This window comes from Nerophis lumbriciformis, linkage group LG16, assembly GCF_033978685.3.
Source record: "Nerophis lumbriciformis linkage group LG16, RoL_Nlum_v2.1, whole genome shotgun sequence".
Lineage (NCBI taxonomy): Eukaryota > Metazoa > Chordata > Actinopteri > Syngnathiformes > Syngnathidae > Nerophis > Nerophis lumbriciformis.
The window spans coordinates 16,161,207-16,187,181 of NC_084563.2; the positions used below are offsets into that span (position 1 = coordinate 16,161,207).

The 25,975-nt window shown below is 36.9% G+C and overlaps 1 protein-coding gene across 1 annotated transcript in view; it reads right to left on the reverse strand.

Moving 5' to 3' along the window:
• The window catches only part of diaph2 (diaphanous-related formin 2), a 1,014,494-nt gene that overhangs the window by 119,286 nt on the left and 869,233 nt on the right, over positions 1–25,975 (reverse strand). Inside the window, exons 29-30 of the mRNA XM_061976707.1 lie at positions 20,844–20,936; positions 19,248–19,313 (exon numbers count right to left, since the gene is read on the reverse strand). Coding sequence (XP_061832691.1) covers positions 19,248–19,313; positions 20,844–20,936 — 159 coding nt within the window. The remainder of the gene's footprint in view (positions 1–19,247; positions 19,314–20,843; positions 20,937–25,975) is intronic.

The following is a 25,975-nucleotide window of genomic DNA, read 5'->3' on the forward strand; positions in this document are numbered from 1 at the left end:
GATTAAAAATTCATTTTCTACCGCTTGTCCTTAATAATGTTGACAAAATAATAGAATGGAAAATGACACAATATGTTACTGCACATGCCAGCAGCTAAATTAGGAGCCTTTGTTTGTTTACTTACTAATTTAAGTAATTTAAAAGTCCTTCTTTTTAAAAAAGCCTTTTTTTAGATATGTGCATACTAGCTATAGCTATTTGGCTGTTCTAGTTTTTATTTTTATTTATTTCTTTATTATCTTTTTAAATTTTTTTATTTTTTTTTTTAATACACTGTAGCACTTTGAGATTGTTTACTCAATATAAAGTGTTTTTTTAACAAATAAAATATATTATTATTATCATTATTATTACTAATAAAAGACAAGTTTTATTTAAGGAAAAACTTGCAATAAGAAACATATGTTTAATGTACCGAAAGATTTTGTGTTAATAATGCAATTTTTTGCGGTCCCCTTTATTTAGAAAAGTATCTAAAAGTATCGAAATAATTTTGGTACCGGTATCAATATATCGGGACAACACTAGACTGCAATATCGTTCACTAAATGACACGTATCACGTACGTCTCTTTTGTGCGCTACTGTGTGCCGAGCTGTTGTGTAGCTGCCAGCCCATAGATGACCATGTTCACCTTGTGTGAACGACTCACAAAAAACCAAGCAAAGACCAAAATTGTGCACCTTTTGGAGGACATTTAGATGTCAACTTGCTTTTTTTTTTCGCCAGGGATCATGTCAATATCACATCAGGACACCCCAAATTAGAAGCAAAAAGGTTAAAAAATGGTTTGCTTGTTGTTTTATCACAGTTTACTTTCCCGTAAATGAGGGAAAATAAACTTTTTTTCTTTAACTAAATTCCTGAAGGAATTGCATGTGAATGCTCCAATGCTGAAGTTGAACTGAAATGCTGACATAATGTAGTATGAATGTTGAAATGGTTTGAATGTTGAAGAGTTTGAATTTCCAGGTAAACCGGAAATTGGTGCGGAACTTGGGAAAGTGTTAGTTGGAATGTCCAGGATGAGTGAAACATGTTGAAGGTAGAATAGTTTGAATTGGTTGAAGAATGTGGGAATTGTGGAAGTTTAAAAAATGGACAATTCATTTTAAATAAGGGAAACTAAAAATAAAATGGAATTATGGGAAATCCAGGAAATGTATCTTAGAATTGTTGAAGTAGAGCACATAATTCCGAGACAGGCTGAATATTTTGAAGTTGGAACGGTTTTAATCAGATGAAAATTGTGGGAATTGTGGAACTTTGAATGTACCACTGATTTCAAAGGGAATTTAAAAAAAATCTGAGAATTTCAGAAAAAGCGGGAATTTTTTTTGAAAATGCAAAAAAACTTAAAAGGTCTGAATGGGTTGGTGTTGATATTTTTCAAATCGGTAGAGAAATGTTGAAGTCGTAACATGTTTCAATTGAAAAATGGTATTACGGAATTCCTGGAATTTCGGTAAAACCGAGAATTTTTCCAGTTAAAAAAACAACTTTTTTTTTTGTCCTAATTAAGAGGAATGTTTTGACAGTAGAACGGTTGAAGTGGGTTGGAAAATGTGGGAGGAGTAGTAGCCAGAAAAAAGGGTGGAAATAGGGCTTTGGAAAACCAGGAATTTTGGAAAATCCTGGAATTTTTTGGAACTTGGAATTGAATTCCTAGCATGGTGGAATATGTTGAAGGTGGAATGGTTTGAATAGGGTGAAAAATGGGGAAATGGTCAAAGTTTCAAAAAGGGCCACTTCATTTTGAATGGGAAAAATGTCCTGGAAAACCGGGAATTCCAGGAAATCTGGCAGTTTTTGGAATTTGTCAAGGGATTCCCGAATAGGCTGAACAGTTTAAATCAGATGAACATTGTGGGAATTGTGGAACTTTGAAGAATGTCCCGGTGATTTCAATGGGAATTTCCCAAAAAAATTGCGAATTCCGGAAAAAGCGGGAATTTTTTGAAAAATGCGGGAATTTTTTGAAAAATGCTAAAAAACTTGAATAGTCTGAATGAGTTTAAATGGTTGGTGTTGAAATTTTTCAAATCGGTAGAGATGTGTTGAAGTAGTAACATGTTGAATTGAGAAATGGTATTACAGAATTCCTGGAATTTCGGTAAAACCGGGAATTTTTCCAGTTAAAAAAAAAAAAGTTTGTTTTTTGACCTAATTAAGAGGAATGTTCTGACGGTGGAACGGTTGAAGTGGGTTGAAAAATGTGGGAGGAGTGGTCGCCAGAAAAAAGGATGAAATAGGGCTTTGAAAAACCAGGAATTTTGGAAAGCCCTTGCATTTCTTTGAACTTGGAAAAATGATAGTTTGAATTTCCAGAATGGTGGAATGTGTTGAAGGTGGAATGGTTTGAATAGATTGAACAATGTGGAAATGGTGAAAGTTTGAAAAATGGCCAATTCATTTTGAATGGGACAAATGTCCCGGAAAACTTGGCATTCCGGGAAATCTGGCAGTTTTTGGAATTTGTCAAGGGATTCCCGAATAGGCTGAACAGTCTGAAGTTGAAACAGTTTGAATTAAATGAACATTGTGGGAATTGTGGAACTTTGAAGAATGTCCCGGTGATTTCAATGGGAATTTCCGGAAAAATTGCAAATTCCGAAAAAACGGGAATTATTTTGAAAATGCTAAATAACTTGAATAGTCTGAATGAGTTGAAATGGTTGGTGTTGAAATTTTTAAATCGGTAGAGAAATGTTGAAGTAGTAAAATGTTGAATTGAGAAATGGTATTACAGAATTCCTGGAATTTCGGAAAAACCGTGAATTTTTCCAGTTAAAAAAAGAACTTCGTTTTTTGTCCAGTTTAAGATAAATATTTTGACGGTTGAAGTGGGTTGAAAAATGTGGGATGAGTAGTCGCCAGAAAAGAGTGGAAATTGGGCTTTGAAAAACCAGGAATTCTGGAAAATCCTGGAATTTTATTTAACTTGGAATTACATTTCCAGAATGGTGGAATATGTTGACGATGGAATGGTTTGAATAGGATGAAAAATGGGGAAATGGTGAAAGCTTGAAAAATGGCCAATTCATTTTGAATGGGAAAAATGTCCCGGAAAACCGGGAATTCTGGGAAATCTGGCAATTTTCGGAATTTGTCAAGGGAAAGCTCGCAATTCCCAAATAGGCTGAACAGTTTGAAGTTGGAACGGTTTGAATCGGGTGAAAGATGTGGAAGGTAAAGCGCGGCAAAATCTGGAGAAGAAGAAGCAGAGAAATTTTGGTGTGGAAAACCTTTGAAGCATTCACACAATTATGCATTATTCAAAGTGAATACAAAGTAGAAGATAAGACTAATTATTCCGACGTAAAGTGCAAAAAATAATTTTGGGAATTGCCTCTTATCCAAGCTAACATAAAAATATATTTGATAATTGGGGTGAGTTTTTCCTTGCCCTTATGTGAGCTTTGTACCAAGGATGTCGTTGTGGCTTGTGCAGCCCTTTGAGACACTTGTGATTTAGGGCTATATAAATAAACATTGATTGATTGATTGATTGATAATTTCCTTGACATCTTTGTCCGAATAAACTAAAACGATCCACATTGTCTCATTATCAGCATCCACGGGGACGACTGATATTGCTCATCTCGTCATTGTCGGTATCTTTGTTGACCTTTAGTCAAATTAATTCCTCCTACATTGCTACTGACACGTGGAACGTGTTGTGTTAAGAGAAAAGGAAAAAGAAAAATCTATAAGACATATTTAATTGCCTTCGTTATTTTAAGCGGAACAAACCGGAAAGCATCCGACTCCCACGCATGTTTCCTGATGAGCAGCCGGCCTTTCCTGTATGCCTAATTAGCAGTGAATTCGGTTTAATTCAAGCACAGCAACGTGTTCATCCTTCAACACCAAGCATGGTGCCGGCAGTGGGATTACATTATATGAGGGTCATTTTTCAGCGGGTGGGACGGTCTCTCCCCGCTTTATTGGGCATTTCTTTGGCTTTAAGCACGGCAAATTTATAGCTCTAATAGGAATTCATCTCGGGATGAACCGTATCATGCTTATTGGGTGAATGTGCCACGGGTAAAAAAAATAAGATAAAACCCTCCATTACGGGACCTCCAAAGCATATTTGCTCTCCGAAATTGATCCACTATTGACGATTTACACTTAGGGTGACCTTTCATAACTGCCCCCGTACTCGGGAAGCAATATTGTTGGGAGACTGAGGAGCAGGAAATAAAAAATAAAAAAAAAAGGCAACTGCACACTGCAGGATATGACGAGCTCGTTTGGGACGTGCACACTTCATGATGGCTCAATAAGCAGTTGGACTGAGTGCTTCCTGGCGCTGGCTTTATTTATTACCTCGGCCAAGGAGGTTTTTTTTTTTTACCATTTAGAATCATACAAACAAAGACAAACAATTGTTTCTTTACTTTTTATTAGAGCATTTTGATTCCTGTGGGCAACAATTCGATTTAGATTAGAAATGTATACATTTTTAATTACATCGGGTGCCAGTTCAAGTAGTATATATATATAATATATTTCTATAAATATATACTTATAAAATGTATACTTATATGTGTATATATATATATATATATACTGTATGCATAGAACTTTCCTCTAGAAGGTCTTATCTTTGTCCATGTGATGTCAGATGAAACAAAAATGGAGTTGTTTGGCCACAATACCCAGCAATATGTTTGGAGGAGAAAAGGTGAAGCCTTTAATCCCAGGAACACCATGCCTACCGTCAAGCATGGTGGTGGTAGTATTATGCTCTGGGCCTGTTTTGCTGCCAATGGAACTGGTGCTTCACAGAGAGTAAATGGGACAATGAAAAATGAGGATTTCCTCCAAATTCTTCAGGACAACCTAAAATTATCAGCCCGGAGGTTGGGTCTTGGGTGCAGTTGGGTGTTCCAACAGGACAATGACCCCCTATGGCTAAATCAGGCTAGAATGAAGGTTTTAGAATGGCCTTTCCAAACGTGTGGACAATGCTGAAGAAACAAGTCCATGTCAGAAAACCAACGGATGTAGCTGAACTGCACCAATTTCGTCAAGATGAGTGGTCAACAATTCAAGCAGAAGCTTGTGGATGGCTACCAAAAGCGCCTTATTGCAGTGAAACTTGCCAAGGGACATGTAAGCAAATATTAACATTGCTGTATGTATACTTTTGACCCAGCACATTTGCTCACATTTTCAGTAGACCCATAATAAATTCATAAAAGAACCAAACTTCATGAATGTTTTTTGTGACCAACAAGTATGTGCTCCAATCACTCTATCACAAAAAAATAAGAGTTGTAGAAATGATTGGAAACTCAAGAGAGCCATGACATTATGTTCTTTACAAGTGTATGTAAACTTTTGACCACGGCTGTAAAAATATATATAGCAAAATTGGACGCGTTTGCTCACAGCAGGTGCTGCAGTGTGAACGTCTCCAGTATTTGCTTATGTTCAGTGCTTTTAAACCGAAAGTACAAGTGTTGTTCCGTCCATAGCGTTTTCACTCACCAGGATTCTTCATTCATTACTCCGAACAACGATAACAAGTTTTACAATATAAATAAAATAATTCATACTTACTAAACTGTCACATGTTTGATAGGATTGTACACATTTTGTACGTGCTATCGTAATATAATCAAGCCAGCATTGTTAGCATTAGCAAATATTACAAGTGTCTGTATTAGTGTTATTAACTTAAAATTGCATTCTGTTTGCATTGTTTTACTTTCGTACATTCACCAAAACGTCACTGTGGACTTATAGAGTTTGTTGAGATCAATAAAGCATCAGCTTCTGCAGCTAGTGGGTCCATGACAATGACTTCAGTTTTGTTTTACTGCCATGTTACAGGCCCTTGGTGGGTTATGTAAATAAGCATTTATAAAATATTTCTGTGTAAGTAACTAATTTCATAGGGTATATATCTGCAACTTATAGTCCGGTGTGGCTATTATATACATATATATATATATATATATATATATATATATATATATATATATATATATATATATATATATATATATATATATAAAATCCCAAACTTTAGTGGGAGTGGCTTATACTATTTTTATATAACGAATATGTATTTATGATATATATATATTTGGCATGTGTAATGTGTTTAGTTTTTTTAACCATGTGCATACTTGTAGAATCTGCACAATTCCACAATATATATATATATATATATATATATAGTATTTTTTATTTACATTGCCTTGACTCACCAACAACGCCTATGTGCCAGAACTGTAGGTCTATGCAATAATGACCAATACAAACCTTGAACCTTGCTGAGTCTTACAACTACTATTATTATTGTTGTTTTTTTGACAGGAACATATAGGAATTACACTTTTGTTTTTGTAATTATTTTTTTGGTTAAAATTAGCAAATAAACAAATTAGCAGTTATATATAATACTTTGAAGTAATATAGGGCAAGGTTTGTAAGTAAAACTGTATATTTTAATACATTAAATTAAATATATATATGCATATATTGTTCCATTAAAAAAAAAGTTTGCCTTTTATTTTTATTTTTTTACTAATTATTTAATATTCCAGTTATTAATTTTATAACAAAATACAATTGAAATATTGTTTTCTATATTTTTCGTAATTATATCTTTCAAAGTCAAATTGATAATTTTTTGTAATCTAAGGTATTAGCAGGTCGTCTTGTTAAAGGTCTCTGCAGCAATGCACTGCAAAAATGTGTGCAATTACATATTTTGTACTAATTGTAATAATTGTTTTAAAGTCAAATAAAATATTTTAAAAATGCATTATTGAATTTGCAGGAGTGTTTCATTATCATTATTATTATAATTTCTGGGATCAAAGTGAGAGGCTTCGTCCACACCCGAGGACATGAACTCTTAAAAGAAGTGGCAGTGCATAATCTGCCTTACCTCTCCTTATCAACAGGAAACAGGTGATGGATTTCAAACAGCAGCGCTTTGCTCTCATCTCGCCTTTTAATATCTCAAATCTGCTAAATCCGTGCAAGCAACAGCATGTGGCACCGCGGAGTCCTACTAGGGACCTCGTCGTCTTTGAAATATAAAAAATAAATAAATAAAATCATGTTAGCTCCACTTGCTGCAGGTTGGCCTCTCGGGCCGCGCCAATGAATAGCAACTATTAACACCCTCAAGTGGAAGCCGACAGGAGGCCTTTTTTGACCTCCACTTGGAAGAACACACTCTAAGGCATGCATTTTTAGAGACCCATAGAAGGTTGAGAAGAAGCAACCGGATCACCCAAAAATAAAAGTATTTTTTTCTATGTAAATTAATTCATTTGCTCCAGATAGCCAAACATAATAACACAGAAAAACATTTTACTCATTAGTTTTACATGCAGAAAAGAACGTGATATTTGATGAACACTTGACATCACTTCTACCGTTCTGGCCTTCCCAAAAACCATATCAAAAGTCTACAATTATTACAAAACTCGAACTAAAAGATTAGAGGGCGGGAGCACATTACACCAGTTTTAAAGTCACTGCATTGGCTCCCCGTCCGCTTCAGGATGGATTTTAAAGTTATATTGTTAATACACATTTTAGAGTAAAAGAGATATCATGGAATGATATTTGGAAAAATGCCAATAAGACCTTTAGAAGCATTAAAAATAAGCTGAGTCAATTCAAGATCTTGAATAAATTGTATTTTACATTCTGTTTAAAATGTGTGTAGTAGATACACTGCAATAAGTCAGTGTTCAAAAACAAGAAAAAAAACAAAAAACATTTAGGGTTATTTTATTTGAAGTAAGCAAAATTATCTGCCAATAGAACAAGAACATTTGGCTTGTCAAGACTTTCCAAAACAAGTAAAATTAGCTATCCTCAATGAACCCAAAAATACCTTAAAATGAGTATATTCTCACTAATAACAACTGTACTACTATATGAGTACGTATTTTTTATTCTTTCATTGAAAATAAAACAGAAAGTCCATTAATGAGACACAATTGTGTCAAAGTCATGATTTTTTTTACATGCTTGAAATAAGAAATAAATACTCTAAAAAGTAGTTTTATACTTGTGAGTGTTGATGACACATCTTTGCAATAGTTGATATTCTTGTTTCAAGCATGTTTTACTCAATATAGGTCATCAAATCTCAGCAACAAGCTGTAATATCTTACTGAGATCATTTAGGACCAAAACTTTTAAAACAAGTAAAACACTCTAACATAAAATCTGCTTAGTGAGAAGAAGTATCTTATCAGACAGAAAATAAGCAAATATCACCCTTACTTGAGATATTTAATCTTACTTAGAGTTCAGTTTTTACAGTGTAGCAAGTTTTGTATGAAGGATCGGGCAGCTGAGGGAACTCTTGTTCATTTATCGTGGGAATTAACGAGTTATGGTTGAAAACAACAACATAAGCAATCACATTCCTAAATAAAAACATCTTAATGACACTGCAAACTTGTATTCTTGGTGATCTGCATCAATTTAGTCATGCGTCATCAAAGAGTAAAAATGCATTTCTTTCAATATGCATCATAACAAAAAGGGTCATACTAAAAAAATGGATAGATGTTGATAGTCCAACTCATACTGACTGGTATACACAAGCTGTGGAGATGATATCAGTAGAAAAAAACTGCATTTAGTTTAGATAATAATGAGTCATATATTGGAATATGGGACCCATTATTTAAATGTGTTTTAACTATTAAAAGAACATACAATATGACTTATTTTATCTTTGTGGAAAATAATGTTCATTTTTTAAATGTTTTTTATTTATTTTATTTTATAAATGGCCGTGATGATAATGTAAATGAGGGATTTCTTATCACTGCTATGTTGGAATTCTTATTAATATTGATACGGTTGTTGACATTATTCATTTTTGTTTGACTACTTTTGGATTGTTTTGTGTCGTGTTTTAAATGCTCTGTTAATTGCTATTCCGAATGTTGCTGGGCCGGGTTTGGTTTTGGAATTGTATTATGGTATTATTTTGATGGATTGATTAATAAAAATAAAATAAAATAAAATAAAAAAAAAGTCATAATATTAGTTTTTAAATGTCTTCATGGCTTGCACCTTCTTATCTATTTGACCTGCTCCTGAGGTCCTCTGGCACTGGCCTATTAGTTTGACCAAATACCAGAACAAAGACCCACGGTGAGGTGGAATTTGATACACCTTTTTAATCAAGATACACCTTTTTAATTAGGCTTTTCACTGACCATCTTAAACTCTTATATTTTGTATTATTTGATTGTGTTGTTTCCTCTCTTAATTAATATTATTACTACTATTCTCTCAATGTTATGTTCGTATTTCCTTATTAATGTAACATTTTTATTTTATTTTTACAATTTAAAGCCTCAGCCTGTTTTCGTCATTGTTTTGTGCGTAGGTTTTTCCGTCTAGTTTATTTTTATTTATACAGCATTTTGTGTATGAAATACAAAAAAAACATTGATTTGATATTGACGACTCTTGCTGGCGAAGAGCGGAGAGACAGAGGAAGGGAGGGGCGAGCTACACGGACGCCACTTTTGTACTTTGCGATAAGTTCTGTCTTGAATTCTTTTTATTCACCCGTTTATTTCGAACACAACAAACCAAAATTACTCTCCTCCTATTATTTCCAATGCAATACATTCATCAGGAAAATAGTAACAGCAAAATAAAAAAATCCAAAGAAAAAAGGTGTGTGTCCGAAGAGAAGCAAGAAGAAGCAAAATCTTACATTGCCTTTCCCCCCGTTAGGATTCAACAGTGTTTCTCGTCTTCTTTATCAAAGTGCAGGCAGACACTTTTATGGCCCCACGGTGGATTATTTTGCAGTTGTGCTCAATAAAAAAAAGCACAGAGACTGAGTCACCAACACGTGGGATTCGTTGTTATCGTTGCTGAATATGTAAACAAACTAGTCATAGATGCTAAACAAAAGCCGGGCTAAAATTTCCGACAAAAAAAAGAGATCATACGAAAATATATTGAAGCTATTATCTTATCATATATATATATATATATATATATATAAAATATATATATATGATTTATGACACCAAAAGACTTATAAGGTTTGCGAATAAACAGATATGATCAAAATAGTATCAATCTCATGGAGATTCCCCAGCCATTTTGAGAGATGATGAGGAAGCCAGTCACATGATGTGGAGGAGGATCCACTGACAATGAAAGGACATTACACGCGGCGCACAAAAATCTATCAAAATGTTTTAGTACGACTTAAGTAAGCTATGAAGCCGCATCGCATTGTACTGTGCTTCAGCATACAAGTATTATTATGGTGATGTGTGTAAGGTAAGGCATATTATTTGGCGTTTTATGCAAAAGCAACTTTTCTTACCTTCCGGTACCTGCTGATCTGTATTTGGGATCTGCATAAGTCCTGTAAAATTGCGCGCCTCCGCCTTTGTAGTCCGTGCCGACCTCGTAGTCGATAAGCTTCTTCTATTTCTCTATCTTCTCGTTATGGGACATTCATCATCCGCTGTTGCCATTTTTAATATAAAGTAGTGTAAAGTTATTACTTATATCTGTCAGTAAACTCACCATGAAAGCGCTAAAACATACCGGTGTAGTGAGTTTACATTATTCACCCAAGGAACTTTAGTTATTAGAGAGTTCCGTTTGGACGGTTTTTCACGGGACACATTTCCGGTGTTGTTGTTTCCGGATGAGGAGATGCTGCTCCGTTATTGATTGAAGTAAAGTCTGAATGTCATTAAAACAGTTAGCGCCATCTTTTGACACTTCTTCCACTCCCGTCCTTGCACGCTACACCGCTACAACAAAAGTGACGGGGAGAAGACGCTGCTGAAGGTGAGCCACGTAAATAAGACCGCCCACAAAACGGCGCATCCGGAAGCGAATGTCAGAAAGCGGCTTGAAGATGATCTGTAAAACATCATCTATGCAACATTTTGACCAAAGAACTACCATTACATGTTATGTAGACCACAAGGAAGGGTCTACAATTAAAAAAATAATAATAGTATGACTCTTTTAATGCGCCCTAAGGTGTGCCTTATGTGTGAACACCACCAGCAGAAATCATTAAAAAAGTTGACAGTAAAAAGTTAAAGTCAATTGTTGGGTATGACTTTAAAGCATAACCAAGCGTGCATCAATGTTGCTCTTGTCTCAAAGTAGGTGTACTGTCACCACCTGTCACATCACGCCATGACTTATTTGGAGTTTTTTGCGGTTTTCCTGTGTGTAGTGTTTTAGTTCTTGTCTTGCGCTCCTAATTTGGTGCCTTTTTCTCTTTTTTTGGTATTTTCCTGTAGCAGTTTTATGTCTTCCTTGACCGCTATTCCCCACACCTGCTTTGTTTTAGCAATCAAGAATATTTCAGTTGTTTTTATCCTTCTTTGTGGGGACATTGTTGATTTTCATGTCATGTTCGGATGTACTTTGTGGACGCCGTCTTTGCTCCACAGTAAGTCTTTGCTGTCGTCCAGCATTCTGTTTTTGTTTACTTTGTAGCCAGTTCAGTTTTAGTTTTCTTCTGCATAGCCCTCCCTAAGCTTCAATGCCTTTTCTTAGGGGCACTCACCTTTTGTTTATTTTTGGTTTAAGCATTAGACACCTTTTTACCTGCACGCTGCGTCCCGCTGTTCCCGACATCTGCAACGCACTTAGCTACCGGCTGCCACCTACGGATATGGAAGAGTATTACACGGTTACTCTGCTGAGCTCTAGACAGCACCGACACTCAACAACAACACATAATGTGCAGACTATAATTACTGGTTTGCAAAAAATATTTTTAACCCAAATAAGTGAAACTAGATGATCTCCCACGGCACACCAGACTGTATCTCACAGTGGTTTAAAAACACTGATCTATGCAACATTTTGACCAAATAACCGCCATTACATGTTATGTAGACCACAAGGAAGTGTTTTACATTAAGAAAAATAAATAAATAATATGACTCCTTTAATGTGCCCTATAATCCGGTGCGCCTTATATATGAAAACAAATATACCATTCATCGGCAGTGCGCCTTATAATCCGGAAAATACGGTATGTACATATACAAAATCTTCTAACAACATATATATCTGCAGCTTATAGTCCGGTGTGGCTAATATACGGAAACATTGTTTTCTTTTTAAATTGAATGGGTGCGCTTTTCAGTATAGAAAATACGGTAGTCATGCAAAATAGTAACGTTCCACCGGTGTTCAAAAGGTGTCCACCATGATGTCTTCAAGGTGAAAAGGGGACTTTGGGGAAGACAAAGGCTTTAGCATCCCCTTCATTCGCTTCCCTCGAGCATCTTCATCCTGCCTCTCCTTCCGCTTCTGCCTCTTTAAAATTTCATGAGAGGTAATTTCATCTTCATTAAACATACAGTGAGGGGTTGACGGGAGGGGGGGTCCTCGTTTCTGATCCGCCCCGCGGAATTAACCCGCGAGGCTTTGAAAGATTAGAAAGTTCTGTGAACCCGGTAAGCGATCTATCGCCGCCGCATCTCTATTTTTAATGAGTGCAAGTTGCATAGCCCCCCCCCTCCACCTGTTCCATGTCACATCAGTCCTTAAGAGACTTACTCCATAGAACTGATAAGGCAACTTCTTGAAGGACCACCCTGTGAAGGTGAGGCGGGATAAAAGCAGAGTAAGACCCGGGGATGGTAACGACTCCTGGAAAAATATAAACGATTGTCTGGGCGCTAGATGTGTCTTTTGGGATGCACCTCGCTATGAACGACCCGGCTTTCATCCCTGAGACAAAATGGATGTATGAGGGGCTCGTGTTTTAAATCTGCCAACCTCCTGCCGGATGCCCCCGTAACTGTCCTACCACGGGGAGGACGCAGGAAATAGAAAATGGAGAGCATCTTTTTTTTTTTTTTTTCCTTATAACTTGGCAGTCTGCAAGCGCCCTAAAAAGTGATTAAAAAATACTAGTGTTTGCTTTGTCTTTGGCTTTTTTGAGGGTTCAGATTTTTCCTCCAGAAGGTCTTATCTTTGTCCATGTGATGTCAGATGAAACACAAATGGAGCTGTTTGGCCACAATACCCAGCAATATGTTTAGAGAAGTTTATTCCCAGTAACACCACTCCTACCGTCAAGCATGGTGGTGGTAGTATTATGCTCCGGGCCTGTTTTGCTGCTAATAGAACTGGTGCTTTACAGAGAGTAAATGGGACGATGAAAAAAGGAGGATTACCTCCAAATTCTCCAGGACAACCTAAAATCATCAGCCCGGAGGTTGGGTCTTGGGCGCAGTTGGGTGTTCCAACAGGACAATGACCCCCAAACACACGTCAACAGTGGTAAAGGAATGGCTAAATCAGGCTAGAGTGAAGGTTTTAGAATGGCCTTTCCCAAAGTCCTGACTTAAACGTGTGGACAATGCTGAAGAAACAAGTCCATGTCAAAAAAAAACAACAACAGCTGAACTGCACCAATTTTGTCAAGAGGAGTGGTCAAAAATTCAAGCAGAAGCTTGTGGATGGCTACCAAAAGCGCCTTATCAGTATATGTGAAGTGAAGTGAATTATATTTATATAGCGCTTTTTCTAGTGACTCAAAGCGCTTTTAAATAGTGAAACCCAATATCTAAGTTACATTTAAACCAGTGCCTTGCCCAAGGATACAACGGCAGTGACTAGGATGGCGGAGGCGGGGATCGAACATGGAACCCTCAAGTTGCCGGCACGGCCACTCTACCAACTGAGCTATACCGCCCCACATATTATACAGTAATATATACTGTATATATAATATGTAAATAATATATATATATATATATATATATATATATATATATATATATATATATATATATATTGTATTTTATATTGCTACTATGGTACATTTTTAGTCTACTTTATACCTTTCCCTCATTATTTCCATCCTTTGTAACTGAGCTACTGTGTGGAACAATTTCCCTTTGTGGATCAATAAAGTTTGTCTAAGTCTAATGTTCACTATTTTATTTAAGGACACAATTGTTCAATGATTGCAATGAGAAACACATATTTAATGAATCATTAGATGTTTTTGTTCAAATACAGTCAACAATGTAATTTTTTGTGGTGCCCTTTATATAGGAAAGTATCAAAAAGTATCAAAATACATTTTGATACCGGTACCAAACATTAAGTTCCATCATTACCACGAAACAATGTTCTGTAAAGATCTTTACGTTCCTGCTTTTCAGGCGCTTTTGAAGGTTGAATTACCTCATTTTAGGTTTATCATACAACCTCTTTTTACGCTCACATGCAAATGTTAAAAAGTACAGGTATTACATGTCTTAAGACGGCAACAGGCAATTTAAGATGTTACATATAAACATATATAAACCAATCACTTACTGTACAATGTCTGCTCTCATTGAGATGCCGAATAAAGGGATGTTTATATCTTTCAGCATAAGACTTATGTATCTTTACTCAGGTAAAAAAATGCTCACACTCTTCGTGGGGTCCCGTTTTGCGCAAATAGGCAACATGTCAGTTATTGAATGACGGGGCGGGTCATATGAAATGTGTAGCCTCGCCCTGCCTCGTTATCAGAGTAAGATGGCACATTGTCCCCCGGGTCCGGCCCTGACGTCACATAATCCCGAGACACGTCGGTTATTACTGAAAAGTATTTCAATCTTGCAACAGTCTCACAATAGTCCATCAATGTGTCCATTTCCCCAGTGCTGAATTAGGACTGCCTGGCGTAATTACATAACGTGCATGCGATTTGCACGCTCGGAGCCTCCAGGGTTGGCTTTCCCGTCTCAGACAAAGTGGAGACAAGGAAATGGGAAATGCGTGCGGAATTGGGAGTAATTGTGACTGGCAGCACCACGAATTGTGCCGCGGTGGAGCTGGTAGTCTTCCGTTCGCCTCCCGAGAGGACGGCAACCGGGGAGGTATTGGTATTTAAAGGTCCCCCTATTATGCAAAAGTGAGTTGTTAAAAAGATATTAAATGATAATAAGTATCCCTCGGGCACCAAACGTGAGCAAAATCTATCATTTCCCTCACTTGTTTGCACCACTCAAACATAACATGAAGGTCGAAATGTTACTTCCTCTGACTCGCCACTTTATAAAAAAAAAATGAAAAAAATGGCTTTGTTACACTTCTCAAAAGGGGGAGTTTGGACATGTCTCTTTGGGTTTTGTGCATTCTAACAAGTGAAAAACGGCTAGCAAGAGGTGGCTAACAATGCGGGTAATGGGGATTTGATCTATTCCGCCTGTAAAGCCCTCCAGCAATGTTTTATATACACACTTTTAAATATATACCAGGGGTGTCCAAACATTTTGACTTGGGGGACGCATTATATATATATATATATATACATATATATATATATATATATTAAAAAAACATTTATATTTATACACATATATATATATATATGTTATAAAGTAGCATATATATACATATGTATATATACACATATATATACACATGTATATATACACATATATATACACATGTATATATACACATATATATACACACATATATATATACACACACATATATATATATATATATATATATATATATATATATATATATATATATATATATATATATGTGTGTGTGCGAGAGTGTTTATATGTAGATATATGTGTGTACATATATTTTAATTGGTATGTAATTAATTTAATTTAATATTAACAATATGTGAAAGTTTGACTCCTACCTTGTTTACGACCTTCTTAAAGTGTTGTAATTAATCAGAAATATCAAGCAGCTAAAATGTGCCAAACGTTTTAAAAAATATATATATTCACAATGTTCATTGAACAGGTGTGACCATGAGTGTTGACCTTTATGTTCGTTGTATTTTTGTTTTGTTTTGTTTTTGCACCATGACGAGGGAATGTTGTTTGGATTGTGCATCTATATATATATATATATATATATATATATATATATATATATATATATATATATATATATATATAGAGCGAGCGAGAACAAGAGCGAGAGGCTTTTAGTGCAACGTATATCTCAGGGTCATTGATCTGGTTTACACTTGTCCAGCAAATTTATAGCATTCAGGGCAAGCCGTCGTTTGGACACCCCTGGTATATACATATTTAATGTAGTAACTGACACATTCATAATAACATGTAATATTTAAGTATTTTGGTCATTAAGTGTTTTCGGAACTTTATTTTTGGCCACATTGCACTTGGCAACGTTTGCTATTCCCTATTTACAACTACTGCTAATCATGGCCAACAACTACTACTTTGCGACAAATGATGATCCAGAACCTTATATTTTTGAGCCTGAATTTAAAGAGGATGAGCTACAAGTTTTAGAAGAAGTCTGCTAAATAGATGCAGATTTTGTGTAACACTTAAACATCATGTAGCAGTATTGCTAAGTGATAAACAAGACATGCAAACTACGAACATATACGTATAAAACAATCACTTACTGTACAATGTCTGCTCTCATTGAAGGAATGTTTATCTCTTTCAGCACAAGATTTATGTACTCTGTTTAGATGATCAGCGTAATCTTTGCTCAGGTAAAAAATGCTGGGAGCAAACGCATTTCAGGTCTAAGTGGAATTCCAAAGTTGACGAACTTTTCGGTTTGTGTCCACAATCTTCTACGATACAAGTGAGAGGCGTGGTTTGTAATCTGGAATTAACTTTTACCAATTCAGGTGACGCAGCAGCTCAGCGGTTCAGTACGTCAAGAGTTGCAGTACCTCCGGGATCAAGGCACCGTGTTACTAAAAGTAGTTCCTCAACATTAGCGCCTATAATAACGGTAAAACATGGTTAATATGCAGGTTACGGCATGTAAAAAAAATAGATTACTCCAATTAGCTACATTTTACAACTTAGAATGCATAAAAAAAGGAAAAATAAACATGTTCTTGCCTTACATATTGATTGTGAATGATAGGCAAAATTAAAAAAAAGTGGTGTTCCCCTTTAAAATAAAGTCTGGCGGTTTGCAAAGTAAGTTACTTTATACAGTTAATTTGCTAATTATTGCAATATTTTTAATATTTGAATTATGAGGAGCCTAGTTGCATAATTTGGCACTGCAAAATGTGTATTTTGCAAAAAAAAAAAAAAAAGGCAAAATAGCAACTTGTGTCATTTGAAATAGTTTTTCCACTACCACTGACACAAACACAGCTAAATATTTGCATTCGGCTCTACTTGTTTTCATATTTAGGTCTAATCAAATAGCTGAAATAACACCATTACGTGGACGCCTCTGCTTATTTCAGCGAGACAATGCCAAGCCATGTGTTACAACAGCGTGGCTTCATAGTGTAAGAGTGCGGGTACTAGACTGGCCTGCCTGTAGTCCAGACCTGCCTCCCATTGAAAGTGTGCGGCGCATTATGAAGCCTAAAATACCACAACAGAGACCCCGGACTGTTAAACAACTTAATAATTTGGCATTTCATGTGTCATTTCAAATAGTTTTTCCACTACCATTGACGCAAACACAGCTAACTATTTTTCATCATGAACCATTTCAGCACAATTTGTTCTCATAGTTCCATCTAAGCTGAAATAACACCATAATATGTGGGACAGGTTTTGGAGCAACATATGTTGCCATCCAAGCAACGTTATCATGGACGCCCCTGCTTATTTCAGCAAGACAATGCCAAGCCATATGTTACAACAGCATGGCTTCATAGTAAAAGAGTGTGGGTACTATACTGGCCTGCCTGTAGTCCAGACCTGTCTCCCATTGAAAATGTGTGGTGCAATATGAAGCCTAAATTAGAACAACTGAGTGAACAACTTAATACTTTGGCACTTCATGTGTCATTTCAAATAGTTTTTCCACTACCATTGATGCAAACACAGCTAAATATTTTTTCATTATGAACTATTTCAACACAATTTGTTGTCATAGTTCCATCAAAGCTGAAATAACACCATAATATGTGGGACAGGTTTTGGAGCAACATATGTTGCCATCCAAGCAATGTTATCATGGACGCCCCTGCTTATTTCAGCGAGACAATGCCAAGCCATGTGTTACAACAGCGTGGCTTCATAGTGTAAGAGTGCGGGTACTAGACTGGCCTGCCTGTAGTCCAAACCTGCCTCCCATTGAAAGTGTGCAGTGCATTATGCAGCCTAAAATACCACAAGAGAGACCCTGGACTGTTAAACAACTTAATAATTTGGCACTTCATGTGTAATTTCGAATAGTTTTTCCACTCCCATTGACACAAACACAGGTAAATATTTTTTTGTTGTGAACCGTTTCAGCACAATTTGTTCTCATAGTTCCATCCAAGCTGAAATAACACCATAATATGTGGGACAGGTTTTGGAGCAACATATGTTGCCATCCAAGCAACGTTATCATGGACGCCCCTGCTTATTTCAGCAAGACAATGCCAAGCCATGTGTTACAACAGCGTGGCTTCATAGTAAAAGAGTGCGGGTACTAGACTGGCCTATCTGTAGTCCAGACCTGTCTCCCGTTGAAAATGTGTGGTGCAATATGAAGCCTAAAATACCATAACTGAGACCCCGGACTGTTAAACAACTTAATAATTTGGCACTTCATGTGTCAATTCGAATATTTTTTCCACTACCATTGACACAAACACAGCTAAATATTTGTTATTATGAACCGTTTCGGCACAATTTGTTCTCATAGTTCCATTTAAGCTGGAATAACACCATAATATGTGGGACAGGTTTTGAAGCAACATATGTTGCCATCCAAGCAACGTTATCGTGGACGCCCCTGCTTATTTCAGCGAGACAATGCCAAGCCACGTGTTACAACAGCGTGGCTTCATAGTGTAAGAGTGCGGGTACTAGACTGGCCTGCCTGTAGTCCAAACCTGCCTCCCATTGAAAGTGTGCGGCGCATTATGAAGCCTAAAATACCACGACAGAGACCCCGGACTGTTGAACAACTTAATAATTTGGCACTTCATGTGTCATTTCAAATAGTTTTTCCACTACCATTGACAGCTAAATATTTGTTATTATGAACCGTTTCAGCACAATTTGTTCTCACAGTTCCATCTAAGCTGAAATAACACCATAATATGTGGGACACGTGCCCAAATCCCTATTTTGATGCACTGCTTTACTATCACCTTGGCGAAGAAGTAAGCAACGGCCTTCAGGGTTGTACGGCAGCCCGAGGACGCACGTGATGCAGTGAGGATTAGAGCAGCAGGAGACATGCTATGACATGTTTTTTGTTTTTTTTGAAGAAAGAAGGTATTTAAAAAAGCACACACCTAAGGTTCTGTAACCATAGTTAGCAGCCGGCCACCGAGAGGCTGGACTGGAAGGACTTTGATCACCTGTAAAGATGTGATGATGGGAATAAAACAACAAAAAGGAAAGGAATGAAAAGAGGGGAAGGGTTGGATGTGTGTGTGAGAATGGAGAGAAAGGCATTAGAGGGGATTCATTGAAAGAAAGGCGGAATTAAAATGGTATTTCCTCATATAGTTATGCCTTCGGTGGCTTTAATTTATGTTGGTACGAGTTAGATTAAAGTGAGTGCATTTAAACGACCCCTTTAAACCAGAGGGGTCAAACAAGTTTTCCAAGTATAAAAATGAGCAAACATTATTGATTGAAGGTTGGTGTTCTAAATGTGTCCACTAGGTGTCGCAATAGCAATTCTTTGTAGCTGATGCTACATATGTAAAACAAAATAAACCACACGATATTAGTGCACCAGTCGAGGAACATATGCAAACTACATAAATAACATCCCGTAATTTGATTTTGATATCATTTTTTTTATCTTGACAGATTGAAAATTAACACCAATGAGTTGACTGACGAACGTTATCACATCATTTATTCAGAAAGTATAAATAACCACAAATAAAGATAGAATACTATTAATTGCAACAACAACATTACGATTTGTACATTTTCAGAATGTGCTCGTTCGATTTTTAAAACAAAGAAAACAATCTGACGTTGTCTTTATTTTTAGGTTATCGCGCCGTGATTTTACCAGTCCCGGCCCACTTGGGAGTAGATTTTTCTCCATGTGGCCCCCCATCAAAAATGAGTTTGACACCCCATGATTTAAACATAATTGTAGCCTTATGGAGGAGACTATTCCAACGTAACTAAACCAAAGACATATTTTACCATGTTTTTTTTGTGTACAGTGTCATTTATTAGTTTGTGGGAAATTATTTATGTTAGTTCTTACACAATTATAAATTGATTTTGAAAATTAAATGTAATATATGTATGAATATAAAACAAATATGAATGAATAAGACGTCTGCAGTTAAGTAAATAAACACCTCAGACGCTATATGAGGAAATATGGTATATGCGAGATTTTTTTTATATTACATTTGCATAGAAATTAAATTAAATCATACAAAAAAAATCTGCAATAAAGTATTCATATTAATTGCATTTCTAATTTTTTTTTAAGGGTAAAAAAAGAGTTGACAAAAGAGCACAAATTATTCACAAACAGGACACATTCAGTCGAGATGGTTGACAACCTGCGAGTGGAAGTTCTACTGTAAAGTGTGAGAGTTATAACAAGTCAGTTTGTCATGTTAAGACTATAGTCGGATACTTCTGGCGGCTCAACGTTCACCCTTGACCTCGACACCAGCAAACGCTCGATTCTGCGTAAAAGAGTGCATTGGGCAACACAGCAGTGAGCCTGGCAGCAGGACTAAGAGGTCATGGGTCGAAGTGAAAAAGCTTTCGCAAAACGGAATATTAATTAGCAGAAAATTGTATGAAAATGATGTCTGAGGAGCTGTGAATTAGACGTCATGTGTAGATCTGAAACTCAGATTCTTCCGACAAAGCGTGTAAATATGCGTAAACTTCTGCCTTACCGTTGCGCGGCGTCCGTTTTCGGCGATCGCGGAAGGCTGCTCCGGACTGTAGCGCTTCCATGAGGCTGTCCATCACCCCAGTTTCATCTCCCTCTGTGAGATTAAACACAATGACAATAACTTGTTAACATTCTTGTCAGATTCAAACACTGATGACATTTATTAAACAAGACAAGAAGCAAGGAATTAAACAGAGACAGAATTACATTTGGCTCAATTGAGGAGAAACGTCTGGGCTGTACTCTTGCACAGTCTCCACCACGCTCTGACGAAAGATTGTATGCCTCCTCTTTTATTTGGACTTCCCCTGATTACATGGCAACAGCTGTTTCTAAAGGAAGGGGGTCGTAAACAGCCGCTGCCTTTGGCTACAAAACAGTTAAAAAAAAAGGTCGTAAAACAGTTCAAAGAAAAGGTGCCTGGAGGGATCTTTGTAGATCTCGGGTCAAGACAAAATCTTCCTGTGGATTACGATAGAAAAAAGAAACCGACGCCTTCATGTCGCTTCCCATCGTACACAGTGGAGTTTTAAAAGCCTTTTGCTTGGTAGGATCAATGACAGCTTTTGTCCTCTCAAAGGGCGAGCTGAACTCAATGTAACACAAAGTTTTGTGATAACTTAGATACAATTATTCTGAAAATTCTCATTGGTGCAGCTGTGGATGTTAGTTAGTTAGTTAATTATATTTACATAGCGCTTTTTCTCTAGTGACTCAAAGCGCTTTACATAGTGAAATGTGGATGAGCCGTTTTGTATGCCAATTCTTACGACCAGTTTAGAAGCTTCCGGCCTTCTTCTAGTTCTCATTTTACATCATGTTTGTCGTAAAAAATGATGACGTATTTCATGTAAATATCAAAATAATATGACTTTATTCCAGCAAAAAATGTTGTAATATACAAAACACCAAAACCAGTGAAGTTGGCCATTTTTCAAACTTCCACAATTTCCAATTTTTTTTCTATCAATTCAAACCATTCCACCTTCAACTTATTCCACCATTCTGGTAACTTTTCCAAGTTCAAGAAAATTCCAGGATTTTCCAGAATTCCTGGTTTTCCAAAGCCCTATTTTCCACCCTTTTTTCTGTCGTCTACTCCTTCCACATTTTTCAACCCACTTCAACCGTTCCACCATCAAAAAAAATCCTCTTAATTAGGACAAAATCTGTAATTTTTTGGACTGGAAAAATTACCAGTTTTTCAGGAAATTCCAGGAATTGTGAAATACCATTTTTATATTCAGCATGTTACTACTTAATAATAATAATAATAATAATAACTGGGATTTATATAGCGCTTTTCTAAGTACCCAAAGTCGCTTTACATGTAGAACCCATCATTCATTCACACCTGGTGGTGGTAAGCTACTTTCATAGCCACAGCTGCCCTGGGGTAGACTGATGGAAGCGTGGCTGCAATTTGCGCCAACGGCCCTTCCGACCACCACCTATCATTCATCATTCAATTCACCGGTGTGAGTGGCACCGGGGGCAAAGGGTGAAGTGTCCCGCCCAAGGACACAACGGCAGCGTTTTGTTTTGTTTTTTGGATGGTAAGAGGCGGGGAGCGAACCTGCAACCCTCAGGTTTCTAGCACGGTTGCTCTACCCACTACGCCATGCCGCCCCATACTTCAACATTTCTCGACTGATTTGAAACATTCCAACACCAACCATTTCCAAAAAATTCCCACTTTTCCCGAAATTCCCAATTTTTTTCTGAAATTCCCATTGAAATCAATGGGACATTCTGCAAAGTTTCACAACTCCCACATTTTTTATCCGATTCAAACTGTTCCAACTTCAAAATATTCAGCCTGTTCAGGAATTGTGTGCTCTACTACAACAATTCTAAAAAAAATTCCCGGATTTTCCACAATTCTTTTTTTTTTTTTGCATTTTCCCCATTCAAAATGAATTGGCCATTTTTATATCTTCCACCAATTCCACATTTTTTATACCTATTCAAACCATTTCACCTCCAACACATTCCACCATTCTGGTAATTCAAACTACCCTTTTTTCCAAGTTCAAAAAATTCCAGGATTTTCCAGAATTGCTGGTTTTCCAAGCCCTACTTCCACCCTTTTTTCTGTCGACTACTCCTTCCACATTTTTCAACCCACTTCAACCGTTCCACCATCAAAAAATTCCTCTTAATTAGGACAAAAACTGAATTATTTTTTGAACTGGAAAAATTCCCAGTTTTCCAGAAATTCCAGGAATTCTGGAATACCATTACTCAATTCAACATGTTACTACTTCAACATTTCTAGACCGATTGGAAAAATTCCAACACCAACCATTCTATCTCATTCAGATCATTCAAGTTTTTTTCAACCATTTTTTTTTACAAAATTCCCGCTTTTCCCGAAATTCACAATTTTTTGGGAAATTCCCATTGAAATCAATGGGACATTCTTCAAAGTTTGACAACTCCCACATTTTTTTATCCGATTCAAACTGTTTCAACTTCAAAATATTCAGCCTGTTCAGGAATTGTGTGCTCTACTCCAACAATTCTAAAAATAATTCCTGGATTTCCCATAATTCCTTTTTTTTTTGCATTTTCCCCATTCAAAATGAAATCGGCCATTTTTCAAACTTCCACAATTCCCACATTCTTCAACCCATTTAAACCATCCCACTTTCAACACATTAAACTCATCCTAGAAAGTCAAACTACCATTTTCCACATTCCACACATTTCCAGGAATTCCTGTTTTTTGGTAACCTATTTCGACCCTTAAGTTCGACTAGTCTTTTCACAATTTTCAACCATTCCACCGTCAAAACACTCCTCATATTCAGGACAAAAACCAAGTTGGTTACGGATTTTTTCCCCCCCAAATTCCAGGAACTTCTCAATTAAAAACTTTTACTAATGCAACATTTATTGACCGATTTAAACAATTCCAACACCAAACATTTACATTTATTCAGACCATTCAAGTTTTTTACCATTTTCAAAAAAAATCCTGATTTTCCTAAAATTCCTGAATACCATTTACTACTTTAACATTTCTTGCCCGATTTAAACAATTCCAACACCAACCAATTCAGTTCATCTAGGACATTCATGCTCATAATCATTGTCAAAAAATCCTGTTGTTCCCAAATTTCCAGGAAGTTCCCATTGAAATGAATGGGACATTTTTCCAAATTGCACAATTCCAACATTGTTCAACCTATTCAAACCATTCCAACATTAACACACTCATCCTGGGCATTCAAACTAACACTTTTCCCAAGTTCCAAACCAAATTCCGGTTTTCCTGGAAATTCAAACTCTTCAACATTCAAACCATTTCAGTGTTCAAACCATCCCAACATTCAAACTATTCTTACATCCATACTACATTCTGTCAGCATTTCAGTTCAACTTCAGCATTGGAGCATTCACACGCAATTCCTTCAGGAATTGCTTCTTCTAGTTCTTCAACTTGTTTCATCTGACATCACATGGACAAAGATAACCGCAATTCCTTCAGGAATTGCCTCTTCTTGTTCTTCAACTTGTTTCATCTGACATCACATTGACAAAGATAAGACCTTCTGGAGGACATTTCTGTGGTCAGATCAAACAAAAAATTGAGCTGTTTGGCCACAATACCCAGCAATATGTTTAGAGGAGAAAAGGTGAGGCCTTTTATCCAAGGAACATCATCCCTACCGTCAAGCATGGTGGTGGTAGTATTATGCTCAGGGCCTGTTTTGCTGCCAATGGAACTGGTGCTTTAAATGGGACAATGAAAAAGGAGGATTGCCTCCAAATTCTTCAGGGCAACCTAAAATCATCAGCTTGGAGGTTGGGTTTTGGGCGCAGTTGGGTGTTCCAACAGGACAATGACCCCAAACACATGTCAAAACTGGTAAAGGAATGGCTAAAGAATTAAGGTTTTAGAATGGCCTTTCCAAACGTGTGGACAATGCTGAAGAAACAAGTCCGTGTCAGAAAACCAACACATTTAGCTGAACTGCACCAATTTTGTCAAGAGGAGTGGTCAAAAATTCAACCAGAAGCTTGTAGATGGCTACCAAAAGCGCCTTATTGCAGTGAAACTTGCCAAGGGACATGTAACAAAATATTAACATTGCTGTATGTATACTTTTGACCCAGCAGATTTGCTCACATTTTCAGTAGACCCATAATAAATTAATAAAAGAACCAAACTTCATGAATGTTTTTTGTGACCAACAAGTATGTGCTCCAATAACTCTATTCCACAAATATATGAGTTGTTGAAATGATTGGAAACTCAAGACAGCCATGACATTATGTTCTTTACAAGTATATGTAAAGTTTTGATCGCGACTGTAGTGGTCTGTTAAAACCCGACCATAAAAGTGTCTGGGTGTAGGGACGTGGCGAGAGACGCATGCCCGTCAAAGAGGAGTAAAGTACATTTAAAGCTTAGCGACTAATACAGACAGGGGAGCCCGAAGACAAAAGCATCCGTTGATCGCCACTGACAGATATTCTTTTTCCGCGGCTAGCGCCGGGGAGCTAAGTGGTCTTTACAAAGACTTAGTGTGGCGCCACTCGATACACCGGCCCTCTGTCACCGCTGAGCTAATGACCCCGAAACCCAGCCTTCCAAAAAAATAATCCCAGCAGCCCTTCAGTAAATTGACAGCGCTAAATAGACAAGTCGGTGCTTCCGCCTAGGTTCTACATCTGGGGCATCTACCTTTACGCCCCAATACTAATGAGTCAAAGGGCCCAGCTCTTTTCATCATTCTGGTCCAGAATATGCATTATTTTGAGTTGGGATCATTAGGGTGACTTATGGTGGCGCTGGGGACTTCAATTGGTTCGTGCTCCTGCTCAATATTTACATCACGGGCCCTTGCATCTTTGTTTCGCCCCACATTCCGCAATGAGAAGGCGTGATCAATCTTTTGCTATTTAGAAGAGACACGCAAATTGTGTGCAGGAACTTTAAAAAAAAAATCCCAGCTTGATTAATTTAGGTGAATTTTTTACACCCTCCCCCCACCCCAAAAAACGTCTAAAGCAATTGTATAAATTGCAAATCTTGGCTGTTTCATTCCGCTCTCTCCTTCCACCTTTCCCAGGGGCCGCTCCAAAAGCGATGTATCTGTTTATCGGCGTGCTGTACTTAACAGC